Source organism: Protopterus annectens, chromosome 4.part1 (assembly GCF_019279795.1).
Source record: "Protopterus annectens isolate FY-2018-M chromosome 4.part1, PAN1.0, whole genome shotgun sequence".
NCBI classification, from domain to species: domain Eukaryota; kingdom Metazoa; phylum Chordata; order Ceratodontiformes; family Protopteridae; genus Protopterus; species Protopterus annectens.
Genome location: NC_056734.1, coordinates 84682116 through 84697371, shown reverse-complemented (window position 1 = coordinate 84697371; position 15256 = coordinate 84682116). Strand labels below are relative to the sequence as shown.

At 37.8% G+C, this 15256-nt stretch overlaps 1 protein-coding gene across 1 annotated transcript in view; it reads right to left on the bottom strand.

Annotated features, from left to right (window-relative positions):
- LOC122801175 (calsyntenin-2-like) overlaps nt 1-14620 on the bottom strand; it is a 2452991-nt gene extending 2438371 nt beyond the window's left edge. Inside the window, exon 1 of the mRNA XM_044070739.1 lies at nt 14260-14620. Within this exon, the coding sequence (XP_043926674.1) occupies nt 14260-14323 (64 nt within the window). The 5' untranslated portion in view covers nt 14324-14620. The remainder of the gene's footprint in view (nt 1-14259) is intronic.
- Nucleotides 14621-15256: the final 636 nt, after the last annotated feature.

The following is a 15256-nucleotide window of genomic DNA, read 5'->3' as shown; positions in this document are numbered from 1 at the left end:
TTTCGACTCTACTTTATCATATTTAATATTTGTGCATTCTCTGTATGAGAAAAGCGCTTCCTACCTTGTTCAGCCATGCTCTCTGTTGATTTCCTTCTATTTGATTTTGAACTCTTGCATACAAATTTGATATTCTTGCCTTATAATGTCTATTATTTGTATTTTTCTTCATGAGTTTGTTAAGTGCTAGTCTTGCATCGCCATCCTATCTAAGAACTGAGTTGTTCACTTATTTATTAACATTACTTTGTCTAAGGATTCAGTTAAAAAGTATCTATGTACCAGTTCACTTACCTGGATAAAATAAATAAAAATAAATAAAATGTTACACATAAATGAAGTAGGTTGGCTTACTTATTTGAATTGAAAGAACATGTAAAGAAGTATAGCACTAATGAATACGCATTATCTGTTTTTGCACATGTTACTTTGTAAAAGAGAATATGTCAAAAGGTGGTAAATTTGTGAGGGGGGCCAAGAAAAATGCACTTGTTATAGTTCATAGACCAAGAAAATTAATGAACCACTCAAATTGACTAAAAAATGAAACTTTGTTCTGTGGCCTAGGATCTTGGTAAGAATTGCCTTAGATGACTATGTACATAGAACATTTTAGACATTAAATAACAGAGATCATTAAGCAATTAAAACCCAGCCACTGGTGATGCACAAGCCAGTGCATTTCTTTGTGCCGGTCCCAAGCCCGGATAAATGGGGAGGGTTGCGTCTCGAAGGGCATCCGGCATAAAAATTCTGCCACATAACTTATGGCACGAAAATTTCATATTTCCATACCGGATCGGTTGAGGCCCGGGTTAACAACGACCGCCACCAGTACTGTTAGCCAAAAGGGTGCTGTCAGAAATTGGGTTACTGTTGGCTGAAGGAGAAGAGAAGGGCGAAGGCATGCCCGAAGGCAGGAAGAGAGAAGGAAGGTTAGGAGTGTAGCAGTGAGGGTAGGAACTTTGAATGTTGGCAGTATGACTGGTATAGGAAGAGAGCTAGCTGATATGATGGAGAGAAGGAAGGTTGATATATTGTGCGTGCAAGAGACCAGATGGAAGGGAAGTAAGGCCAGGTGTTTAGGAAACGGGTTCAAATTGTTCTATCATGGTGTGGATGGCAGGAGAAATGGGGTAGGGGTTATACTAAAGGAACAATATGCCAAGAGTGTTTTAGATGTGAAGAGAGTGTCTGACAGAGTGATGTTTATGAAGCTCGAAATTGATGGTGTAACGATGAATGTTGTTAGTGCATATGCTCCACAAGTTGTGTGTGCGATGGATGAGAAAGAGAAATTTTGGAGTGAGTTGGATGAAGTTGTGGGAGTGTACCCAAGGGTGAGAGACTAGTGATTGGAGAGGACTTTAATGGGCATGTTGGTGAGGTGAACAGAGGAGATGAGGAAGTGATGGGTAGGTATGGTGTTAAGGAGAGGAATGCAGAAGGTCAGATGATTGTGGATTTTGCGAAAAGGATGGACATGGCTGTGGTGAATACATATTTTAAGAAGAGGGAGGAGCATAGGGTGACGTACAAGAGTGGAGGAAGATGCACACAGGTGGATTATATCCTATGTAGGAGGGCCAGTCTGAAGGAGATTGGAGACTGTAAAGTGGTGGCAGGGGGAAGTGTAGTTAAGCAGCATAGAATGGTGGTCTGTAGGATGACGTTGGTGATCAAGAAGAGGAGGAGGAGTGTGAAAGCAGTGCCAAGGATTAAATGGTGGAAGTTAAAAAAGGCTGATTGTGAAGTGGAGTTTACGGAAGAGTTAAGACAGGCACTGGGAGGCAGTGGAGAGTTACCGAATAGCTGGGTAACTACAGCAGAACTAGTAAGGGAGACTGCTAGAAAGGTGCTTGGTGTGACATCTGGACAGAGAAAGGAGGACAAGGAGACCTGGTGATGGAATGAGGAAGTACAGGAGAGTATACAGAGGAAGAGGCTGGCGAAGAAAAAGTGGGATTGTCAAAGAGATGAAGAAAGTAGACATGAGTATAAGGAGATGAGGCGCATGGCAAAGAGAGAGGTGGCGAAAGCTAAGGATAAGGCGTATGGAGAGTTGTATGAGAGATTGGACACTAAAGATGGAGAAAAGGACCTGTACTGATTGGCTAGACAGAGGGACAGAGCTGGGAAAGATGTGCAGCAAGTAAGGATGATAAAGGATAGTGAGGGAAAGGTACTCACAAGAGAGGAGAGTGTGTTGAGTAGATGGAAAGAGTATTTTGAGAGGCTGATGAATGAAGAGAATGAGAGAGAGAGAAGGCTGGGTGATGTGGGGATAGTGAATCAGGAAGTGAAACAGATTAGCAAGAAGGAAGTAAGGACAGCTATGAAGAAGATGAAGAATGGAAAGGCTGTTGGCCCAGATGACATCCCAATGGAAGCATGGAGATGCTTAGGAGAAATGGCAGTGGAATTTTTAACTAGATTGTTTAATAAAAGTTTGGAAAGTCAGAGGATGCCTGAGGAGTGGAGAAAAAGTGTTTTGGTACCTATCTTTAAGAATAAGGGTGATGTGCAGAGCTGCAGTAACTACAGAGGGATAAAATTGATCAGTCACAGCTTGAAGTTATGGGAGAGAGTAGTAGAAGCTAGGTTAAGAAGGGAGGTGATGATTAGTGATCAGCAGTATGGTTTCATGCCAGGAAAGAGCACTACAGATGCGATGTTTGCTCTGAGAGTGTTATTGGAGAAATACAGAGAAGGTCAGAAGGAGTTGCATTTGTGCCTTTGCAGACTTGGAGAAAGCATATGACAGGGTGCCTAGAGAAGAGTTGTGGTATTGTATGAGGAAGTCGGGAGTGGCAGAGAAGTATGTAAGAGTGGTACAGGATATGTACAAGGGTAGTGTGACAGTGGTGAGGACTGCAGTGGGAGTGACAGATCCGTTTAAGGTGGAGGTGGGATTACATCAAGGATCAGCTTTAAGTCCTTTCTTATTTGCAGTGGTGATGGACAGGTTGACAGATGAGATCAGACAGGAGGCCCTGTGGACTATGATGTTTGCAGATGACATTGTGATCTGTAGTGAGAGTAGGAATCAGGTTGAGGAGACTCTGGCGAGGTGGAGATATACTCTAGAGAGCAGAGGAATGAAGGTCAGCAGGGCTAAGACAGAATATATGTGTGTAAATGAGAGGGAGGGTAAAGGAATGGTGAGGATGCAGGGAGTAGAGTTGGTAAAGGTGGACGAGTTTAAGTACTTGGGATCAACAGTTCAGAGTAATGGTGAATGTGGAAGAGAGGTGAAGAAGAGAGTACAGGCAGGGTGGAATGGGTGGAGAAGAGTGTCAGGAGTGATTTGTGACAGACGGGTGCCAGTAAGAGTGAAAGGGAAGGTCTACAAGACAGTAGGGAGACCAGCTATGTTATATGGGTTGGAGACAGTGGCATTGACAAAAAGGCAGGAGTCAGAGCTGGATGTGGCAGAGTTAAAGATGTTAAGATTTGCACTCGGTGTGACTAGGATGGATAGGATTAGGAATCAGTATATTAGAGGGTCAGCTCATGTTGGACAGTTTAGAGACAAAGCAAGAGAGACGAGATTGCATTGGTTTGGATATGTGCTGAGGAGGGATGATGGGTATATTGGGAAAAAGATGCTAAGGATGGAGCTGCCAGGTAAGAGGAAAAGAGGAAGGCCTAAGATAAGGTTTATGGATGTGGTGAGAGAGGACATGCAGGCGGTTGGTGTGACAAAGCAAGATGCAGAGGATAGGAAGAAATGGAAAGAGATGATCCGCTGTGGCGACCCCTAATGGGAAAAGCCGAAAGATGATGATTAAGCAATTAAAACAATTATAAACAACTAATCAATTAAAGGAATCAAAGCATGTAAAATCAGTTCCCTCTCCTTCCTTAACAGTTCCTTTTGTAAATAACTCCCTTTCTTATACAGAATTTTATTCAAACAAACAGGGTAATGTTATAGCCCCCCCCCCAATTCAATGGTATGCATTTCTCCACAGTATTATTTGAATGTAATGGTATGTATTTTCATGACTTTTTTAATGTTCTATGATGCTATCAATATATACATGATCATTTCTTGATGTAGAAATGGAATCCCCACTAATACGATATGCATTTTTTTGTGGATGATTTTATAATTGGTAAGTATTTACTAACAGTATTATACTGTTTTTTTTTTGTAGTTGTTGTTTTTTTTTTTTTTACTTTGGTCCCCTTTTCAAAAAAACTGAGTGAAACAGAACATGGCTGGTTTGTTACAGTACAATGTACTAATGCTCTTGGAAATTATTTCATGCATGAATCAAAAATTCAAGCAACCCCCACTAAAGATCATGCACAGTTCACAAAACATCACTCCATCTGTATGCAGGCCAGTCACACTTATACCATACACTTCCAGATGGAGTAGAGCTTGTGACTGCACTCATTCCCACTTCCCCAATGATGTGTTGCACAGTTACCAGAGCTACGCAGCACATCAGCACTGAATTAAAAAGAAAAACTTGTAAATTAAAAAAAAAAAACTATCAGTAACCGAGTCTCCCGTGGTGCAAGCAGACTACCACAACCACACAAAATCTCCACCCCAATGGGAACTCTCACTACACTGGATTACCATATTAGCATGTTATGCGAATGCACCTGATATGCTGTCATGGCAACAGATGGCAGAACGTTTATAAATCCCTCCTTACCATGAATGCAGACCAGTGCATAGACTCGGTATACCACCAACTTTTGAGAACACTGTAAAAAGTCTCCTAAAGGGATTGTGAGCAATGTTGCACATACACAAGACTGGGACATGCTTCAGATTCAGTTTTATGAACTACACTACTGTTACGACAGCAGATAAGAACCATCATGGAATGTGCATTATATTCTTGAATAGCTAGGTCTGAGTTTTTAAAACAATTGTGTTTTGTATTTGGAATCATTAAGTGACAATCATGACTAAATGTCATGAAAAAGACACTGCAGCATATGCTCAAGTTACAAACTTAGTGATGTAATAGCTGATGCCCCAGTGGGTGAATTTTTGAGAGAGCTTACAATATGGAGAATGTGAAAGTAGAGTGGCTTTTCTTTCTTTGCAGTAGCTAACGAAAGGAAGTTATGGCTATGGTCTATATTAAGGGCTGCAATGCAACATGGCATAATTACTGAGTGGTTTAAATCATGTGCAAGATGGACAGAACAGAGAAACATTTCAGAGGGAGTAGAATATTTTGCCTGCTTGATTCTAACTGTACATTATCTTAATTTTTGATATCTTTGGTAAACATCTCACTGGAATGTACTGTGTGATGATTCCCTGTTTTACCATTGCTTGCCTATATTATGTGCATGTCATATAAATGATGCAGAAATATTGTGGAAATGGGTAGGCACATATATTTCAAATGTCGTACTGAAACAAATAATGTCCACTGACTGTCACAGCCCACACTCACTGAGACAGATGTAATAGATATATGTTTATTGCTAATATCATTCAATTTATTAATGGAATGATATATTCTTATACTGAACATTATAATACTAATACTGTTATTTATATTATCTCATGTCTATGCGGATTGGTTTACATAGGCAAAACTAGACTCAGGTTTCGATTAGAACTCTAGAACATTTCAATAATGTTAAACAGACAAGACATAAGAATACTGCACCATACCATGTGAACTGTGTGCATAACAGGAATATGACTATAGTGGGAAATTATATCTTGGAATTTATAGTGTTGGCAGATAGGGAAGGGATGTTGCTAGAAAACATAGTATTAAGACTGGTGATAGAATTTAAAATGTCACACATTAAGCCTTTGCAAACCTAAAATTAACTTAATTAGATGATTTTAACTGACTAATTGTTCATAATTATGTCCTCATTGCTTGATAATCCATGTTAAATGTGAACTCTGGAATTCTCTTCTGTACTGAATCTTGTGAAACATGCCAAAGCACTGGATTATGAAATAAGCTTGAATTTTTAACCATGCTCTGTACTTCTGAAATAAAGAAGTTAGTATGGTTATGACCAGAATGAAAGATACTACAAAATGAGATACTCAAAGAAAAAAAAAAGAAAGAAGGAAAATCTACTTCAGATGTAAGTGATTTGTGTAAATAGCACCGCTACTTCACAGAATACTGGGAAATTAATGTCACAGCAGGGACAAACCTCAGTAAGATAGAGGACTTATTCACGTAAAGAAAAACAAGTCAGGATAAACTGAATAACCTGAGTTATGGGAACTCTCTTACAGGCACACATATGCAAAGAGTACAGAACTGACCAGAATATGCTTCTGAAAATGATGTAGCAGTAAGTCCTGAAACTAAATGAAGTGGCCACAATCTAAGCAGGAAGCAAGGAAACTACAAATTAAAAAAATAATAATGAAATCAGGAAAGGATGGGTTACCCCTAGACATTTGTAATGCTTTTGGAAATGATGGCAGAAAACCTCAGGCTTTATTCGGGTGAGTGCTAAAGTATCCTCTGTGGTAGTAACTATAATAATAATAATACTGTGTAAATAAGGGTGAGAGTATCAAATGCAAGAGATTAGATCAACAAAGCTTTTGTGTGGAGACAGTGTTATACTACACACAGACTCTAAACAGAAACGTTAGTAAATGACAGGAAACTTGAATGCAAACCTGAAAGCATATAGAATGAAACCGAGCACAGACAAAAGAATGATCGTGGTAGCAAATGAGAGAATCGGAAGAAGCTGACAAGTGAAATAAATTGTAAAACAGTGGAAAAAGTTTCCAGAACCTGGGAGTTGTGGTTGAGCAGAAGGAAAATCTGAACAATGAGGTCATAGCAGCTACTGGGGTGTATCAACATAATAACAATATTTCAGGTATAGCGTGCAAGAGAAGAAGTCCAAAGAAGTTGAAAAGTAAGTTGCAAAACAGTTGTGCAATTAATGATTTTTTTAAGACACAGAAATCTGGCCAGTGACAAAATGAGTGGAAGAAAATACAGGATCGTTGCTTGTACTTTCATCCATAATCACACCGGGATTATGTGGAACCTGGTGCTTTCTGAATGTTGGGGGGGTGAGGTTGGCATGATGGTTAAGGTCTTTTCCTCACAGATACAATGTACAAGGTTTGTCTCTGACTTCCAGTTATTGGCTAGACTTGTAAAAGTCTGCAGACTAATAACCTAGTATTTACCTATAAACCACAGGACTATCAAATAGCACGTGGACTCAGCATGCTGTGGTGACAATGAACAGAAAGGTGACCATGGTCAGATGTCCTTTTTGTGTCAAAATGGATCTAGCGAAACATACAGTAAAGAGGTAGTTAAGTAAGAGTTTGGTGGTGATGGAGGTGTATAAGAACATGTTTATGCTGATTTGTTATGAGCTACGTAATGATACTAGAACACACTAGGTTTTTACTTTTATACATGACTGGAAATGTTTCAAGACTTTATGGAACAGTTAGATCTTGTATCATTTCTTTACATTTATACTTGAAACCCAAAGACAGGGAGATACTATTACATGAAGAGGATATCTAGTGGTGTTGCTGCTGTCATGCATAGTCATGTAGACAGCACACTGGTATGACAGCTGACTGCAGTGCAAAGCTGGAGATGTTTTTTAGGTAATGCATGTGCATGGAGTAACTATGCTGCATAGGTCATTGTGAAATACCACTGATGTGCAGATAGGCTCCATAATCAGCTCTGCTTATAAATTGTGTGGTTATTCCTTGAGAAAACGAATATTCAGTGAGGGGCTGTCAAGTATGCAAAAGTATCATGTGGTATAGCAACAGCTATGCTCTGCAGGGTAGTAGGGCATGTTAAGGATAATGCAATCTGCTTTATCTGCACAGAAATAAATGTAAACTGTTCATCCCTAGCTAATGGGGCCATCTAATACACATCATGCAGTAGGCTAATGAATCTAATTTTTACAATGCAATACTTTACTTTGTACTTTATAGCAAAATCGGGAACACACTCACATAGAAACTAATTTAAAGTGGACAGACAGTAAACATGTAATAATCACATGTTACAGACTACCAGACTAGGCATCAGGAAAATAACCAAGTAGAACACCGCTAAATACATGGTGCTATATGTAGGTCTTTTCATAGATTTTTATCAGTTTTAAAATTATTATTTTTATCCTTTTTATTTGTGAAAGTTCGACTGAAAATGAATTAACTCTCTGCACATTTATGATACTTCAGCTTTTAGATAAATTGCTTCTCATTTCATAATTGTATACACTCTTGCATGTTGGGTCATACCAGCCTCTCTTGCTAGCTTCACAGCCAGTGCTTTCCAACCCACCCCACCATAACTGCCAACACTACGTCCTGATTTAGGGTGATTAAGGATTAATATACAAGCAATAATCAAGCACAGCAGAACACCTGTGGTAGCTCTGATAACAAATTTTCAAAAAGTCTCTGATATAATTAACTGGGAATTATCACAAGTGTTACAACAGATGGGATTACCCTAAAGTTTTATTCATAAATACAAGATACTGTACACAAAGCCAATGACTAAGGGATGATGGGAATACACAATTCTCGAACTTTCCAACTTTATAAAGAAAAAAGACAAGGTTGTCAACAGTCATCCTTCCTACTTATGCTAGTGACAGACACCATAGCAGCATATTTGAAACAGCACACCAAAAAATCAGCATAAAGATAACAGGAGATGGCAAATTAATATCACTACGGTTTGCAAATGATTGCTAGAATAAATTATTTTAAGCCTGTTTCTCAAGCTTTTGATGAATTTGCCAAGTATTGTTAGAGAATACTAAATACGTCCAAAACTGAGTTACACCCTCTCATTGAGGCAAATATTCAAGTACTGCAAGAGCTGGATGCAGCTTAACTGACTTGGTAAATTAGTCTTCATATTAGATACTGTCATACCTGTAATCTTGAAAATATGGAAGAGATGAACGTGTTACCTTTGCAGAAAGACTTACAATGAAATCTGGGATTTGGCAGAAAAAAATTCCAAGATACCTTTATTGAGCATGTTACATACAGATTATTAAAATGATCTTTCTACCAAAGACCCTTTTTATGGTCGCATACATATCTCTTTATGATATTCACCAAACGCATGATAGCTTTCTGATCACTTAAGTAAGATGCCCTTTGAGAAAAAAAAATAATCAAGAATAATGTAGCAAAAAAAAAATATGCAGTCTAAGAAGGGAGGGGGGTCTCCTGCTACCTAATTTCCATTTACATGCATCACTAGCCACTACACAAACATATATGTGAGCTAGGATTCTGCCTTAATCTGTTTGATCATATGCAGAAATACAGCTAATAACTGTCCAAGAAGAAAAAATCCAGGCGGAAAAATGGGAAAAAAGTTTGGTGTCCAAAGTAAGAGCTTGACAAAAAATGCTTTAACTGCACGTAAGGAAAACAGTAAACAGTAGGCTAAAAGGAAAGTATAGAAACGGATATTATGTACTTCGAGCAACTTTAAAATGAACAGATATTTAATATATGGCAAATAAAGATGGAGAGAGCTTTCATATATTTTCTAAATCTGTGGTCAGAGGAAGAACACTTAGATCTTGATCAAAGGAAATGATTGACAATGGTTAGAAGGAGGGGAGAAAGATATCACTGGCAGTATTACAGGAGGGGGAACACACTGAAAACTGAAACATTTCTTAAATAATATACTAATCTCTGTATCACAGGAAATGTGAGGAAACTGAGCAAGTACACATGAAATATAATGTTCACCACAGTGACTGGTAAACGTTATCTCAAATGAAGTTCTCAGTACTCTAATTGTACTAATGGTACCTACATATTTTAAGCAAAAACATTTCTGGTAACATTCACCTGTGAGACTACAGTGCACTGGATGCAAGAGATGAGGCATGTTAGAAGCAAACTAGTCACATATAATTTAGTACTGTGGCAAGGCATGAATATATAGTGATATTATATATAATGCTGGATGAGAACTAAAGACTAGATTACCAGATAACACAGATGCTATTGTTTGTTTGCTGAGAGTAACACCTGTTTGTTATTATCTTTGGACAATACTACTTGATCAGAGCAGTAATACTTATTCCCCCTGCTTTCATGCTTCAGCATTTGAGAATTGTATAATGCGTGGCTGGGTTTATTCAATATAGTCAAAGAGCCAGCTATCATGTTTAAAAAAAATGACAACATAGTTTATGATGAATATAGTTGTATTTTACTGTATTGCTTAAAAATTGTTGTAACAGAATTTACTTATTTGGGGGCTACATTTTGCACATCCATATTTTGTAATTTAAAGATGTTGCTGTGTTCTTGATGAGACTTATTTCTTTTTCATGTTAAATAAATAAATAAGTAAATGTTAGTACCACAGGAGCAGTATTCATTCATATAATCCATTTCGCTCAGTCAATACACTATCTAAATCTGACACTACAAGTCTGAGAACTCCTGCACAGTCTGCCTTTCTTTCAGACTGGCAACCTGCTGGCAGTCCTGCAACAGTGGAGGCAGCATGCTGGTTGTTCTACAAATAGATTATTGGGGGGGGGGGTACTAGGCTCTCCATATAACTTGTGTCACTCAGTCCTTAATATCAATGTATTCAACTAAAACAATGCACATGGGAGAATATAATGCAGAGTAGAGTGCTGCATTCCAGCATGCGTATGTCTATATTAATCACATGTATGAATCTACAGAAAACTAAAACTGCAGACACAGCAGAAAGAATAAGTTAGACTGTGCAGATTTCTTCCATTCAGGTCCCCACATAGTACAGTAAAATATTTCCCTTATTAAGCAACAACTCATTTCCAAAACAATGAGTATACTGTGGCCCTCAAGTGGTTAAATGAGAAAGTGTAGGAAATGGCAAAACATAGTATATGTTGAAGGTAAAATCTGTTAAACTAAATTCCATCTCCAAATCTGTACAAGAGATAAATGGAAGAATGTCCATAAAACAGAGTGCTGTACAGAAAACACAACAGCAAAATGTAAAAGCATTCCCTTACAATAGACCTAAAAATAAAATAGAAATACCATGACTATATTTACATACTAGATAATCTCGTTAATAGCATGCTGTACTTATAGAGACTCAGTTAGAAGTAAACCATGTTTATATATTTTATACATGACATTTCAGACAAAGCAAATGTTAATCACATGACATTGGTTCATTGCCATTAGTGTCTAAAATTTGCATAAGCAAATGTAGTAATGCAAAGAAAGAAGAAAAGTCTCAGAGAAAAATATAGGTTATATGGCAATGTGTAATAAGTTTTCAACTCATTCTGATTTCATACTTTTAATCATAAGAAATACATAGTTTAGTATTAGGCAAACTGCCCTTGTGGGCCATTTTAAGCCTAGACAGTTATTACAAGTGAGAACCCAAATCTTGCACCTTCTGTATATAAACTAGATGCCTTAATCACTATGCCAACTCATCATTTAAGCAAGGTACACTGCTCTGTAAACTTGACCAAATGCAGGTGCTAATATTCAGCATGCAAACATTAAAAAAAATGTAAATTCGAATTAAGTAACAATATACCACCAAGAAGCTGACAACAACTTAATTTTAATTTTATATGCTGTTAACCAGGCATATAGTATACATGCCTCTTTTTATAGGAAGTCCAACAAAGCTCATCTGGTTTACTCAGTACATTACATCATACCTTAACAGACAGTTTGTGGGAATCAAACTATGTTTAATTCAAATCAATAAGCTGTAACTTGTGAGTAGCTTTTTCTTTTAACCTATTATTAACATGATATCCATGCCCCCATAAGGAAAATGACTTTGTCATTATAAAAAAGCTTGAACAAATACACATACATAACCAGTACAGATAGTGACTTATAAAATCTTCAGGACTAAAACATAAGGATTTTCAAATCGAATCAAGCACACATCAAACATAATGTATCCTCAAAAGACCACAAATAATTCATGTATTATTTTCAGTCATAACCAACAGTTTATTAATTTGTTTTAGCAGGAATAACAGCACTGTATGAAATCCTCAGTTTCATTTTACCACCAAATAATGTAGACAGTAAGAGAGAAATAGCATCAGTGAGTGAAGCTCTTGGTTTCATATCACTGCTAGATGACTTGGTTCAGACCATTTATTGAAAGTTCACAACTCTTTCCAAGACTGTGTTTTAACTCATCGGTACAAATGCAATAGTAACTGAGCACAACTTCATTAAAAGGTACTGAAAACTGTCTGCTATGATGCATCATATATTACCAATGCGGATGGTTAAAGTAATCCTGGTTTCTTGCAACTTTTAGACAGCTGTGACTTTTTTTCATTTACTACACTGATTTAGTTTTAGTACTATTATAACTATCTCATCATGAAATATGGGTATTACAAGTAATCCATTAGGCAACACGTATTACAATACATTGAATCAGTTCAAGTTATTGCAGCAATTAGACCATTTAGAAAGAAAATGCATTCACAATACTCATAGTCTCAAGTCTGATTTATTTTAGTCAAGAATAAAGTATAACTGCAGTACACTTCAGAAGCATCTGAATGAATAACTCTACAGAGTACTTTAGAACTCCTCATAACAAATAAAGACTATATCCTAATGGTTTGTAAAAGTTGGCATTTATGCCTGTTATGATTGCAGTGTCATATATGCCTACTATTCTAGGATACAGGCAAACTGCTAACTACCTATTAGTGCCTTCATGTTTTCCAACGCCACCCAGGACGTAATTAATCCCCTCCATTCTGTTCCTCTCTTCTTCTTGCTTGGCTCCTTTTTAATTTACTCTGAAGCCAAAGACATCAAAACGCATATGGTATGCTTAAATAATTCTTTATCTCCATAGCTATGTTGAATATATTTGTACTATCCTTAAGATTGGTCTATAATCACAACAATAATTCTATTGCATATGGGGCTACTTTATTTATTTTCTTATTCCACCAGTCATGGGGAGACTACCTATAATACTATTTTAATTATTCTCACTTACTGCTTCTGATAAATGACAAATAGATGGGCACATCTCAAAAGTAAAATATATTCAGATAGGAAGTGTTATTGCATTTTGACAGCATGTTTAAATCGACCAGCATAATGTGTAAGCCCTTAGCATTATAGTATTCGGTATTTGAAACCTATTTGTGTACTCAGGTTTTAATAATAAAACTTTACGTGCTCATAAATACAGCACAGTTTAAGACTGAAATATATGTGGTGTTTTATACAGGTTTATATATTTTTTTCCTATGAAAGTTGGAAAATGTAATTACTTTTCACAGTATTAAATTTTTTAGACTTTGGCACTGTGTTTGGCAACTCCAAAAGAAAGAAAAGAATTTTCAAGTTGAGAGATGTAGCTGGTGTTAACAACAGATGCAGTTTGCAGAAACATGCATGTTCATTAAAAAATCATGGCAGTTATACCTAATGGCTATCAATATAATAAAGGTGGCAATGAAAACTGTCACCTTCAGACTTTCTGAATCTATTGATAAAGCTAGAACTGAAATAAATGAAACCTTTTCCTCTTTATTGACTTTAAAGCACCGAAGTGTTTGCATTATACAGTAAGCAACGTCCCCTTCTGGCAGATGCTTGTTTGCCAAGTTCTGTAAGCAAGTGTCAAGCTACAGCTTCTGTACCAATGTTATAAACTAAAAGTAGAATACTTTAGCACTCAAAATATAAGTGCGTTGCTGTCACAACTCTGTACTACTTACTTTTCAGTATTTTCTACTCACTTGTTTCGTCTATGCGCTACCAGAAAGTGTTTATTAAAACAACGCAACTTCGAGATAAAACCTTTATTTCTGTTATTTACAAACCATATACTTCATAGCAGTGATAATAAACAACAAAACATGCGAAAATGTGTACGCATGACATGCATCTCACAGGTAAACGGACAAGCCTTTGTGCAAATAATATGAAACAGACATGAAGTGCCAAAACAGACTTGAAACCGTTGAGGAATTTGGCTGCCTGCATATTTTATTTCACCCTTCTGCATAAAACATAGCTGGGTATAACCACACCTGGTACAATCATGTTCTCCTTTACTGAATACTAATCCCCTAAGTGTTACAACCACATGGACAATAAATGGAGCACGCCAACCAAACTGTCAACATTTGTTTATCTTCTAACTCTACCGTGGCTCTCAGCAAACTCTACTACATTCATAACACAACTTCAAACGCAGAGCATCGTCTAGCTGCTTGGTTACTCACCTTTCCTGGCAAGGACAGCGCAACCCCCCACAAACAGGACCAGTAAAAAGCTTTTCCCCATCATAGCTAGACGCAAACGAAGGTCGAGTTGGCACAAATACTGGTTGGCAACACGAGGAGCTAGGGCTTCTCCACCCCCTACTTGCACGAGAAACCCTCCCAGACAACCCAAAATTCCGCAGCTGCGACAGTCAGAGTGAGCTCGAGGAAGTAGGCAGGGCAGGCTGTCAGGTTAGGCAAAACAATCATAGAGGTTGGTTGCCAGGTAGGCAATACGTGGCCACCAGACACTCGCTGTGTCTGACTTCAGAAGTACCACTCTGCGCGGCACCCGCTGCTGTGCCTAAGCGTGAGCGAGCCGAGGCAAGCTAGCGTTCCCCCGGTGCAGGTGGTGACGTCACTGGGAGGAGAGTCGTGAAGATTCCTAACGGTGCCAGTGAGGAGCTTAACTCCAAACGGATAACAGGAATCGTCTCAGGTAAGTATCGCTGCCAAGCCTGAGGAGAAAAGGACCTAATTTATTGATCGTTATATCCCCGTGCAGGTGTCTGAATGTAGGTTTTTAATTGCACATTTATGATATCGATAGTTCAAAACTGGGTCTGTGCCATAGCTGCTCAAACAAAGAGATATACTAAACAACTAAACAAGGTGCTGTCTTGCCCTGATTCAAAGTTTGATCCTTTGTTTTGTGAGAAATCTCAGTCTTTGAATAGTTCCAAGAGGCATGGGGCGTTCACTTCTCGTTTCTCGGTTGTGCAGTCAGTAAAAACTTTATAAATAGCTATAGGTTTTAAGAGTCATAGAACGAAATGAAATTGCAACTGCAACTTATCAGATGATGAGTAAATGCTTTGCTTCTCGTTATTATACAGTGTGTTTTTCCATTTTTTCCTGAATTATGACTGAATCTTATGCTTTATTTCAGGGCAAATGTTTGCTATGCAGGCCACTGACAAGGACTGGAAGTGTGTATTTAGCTCCATTTATAGCAGAC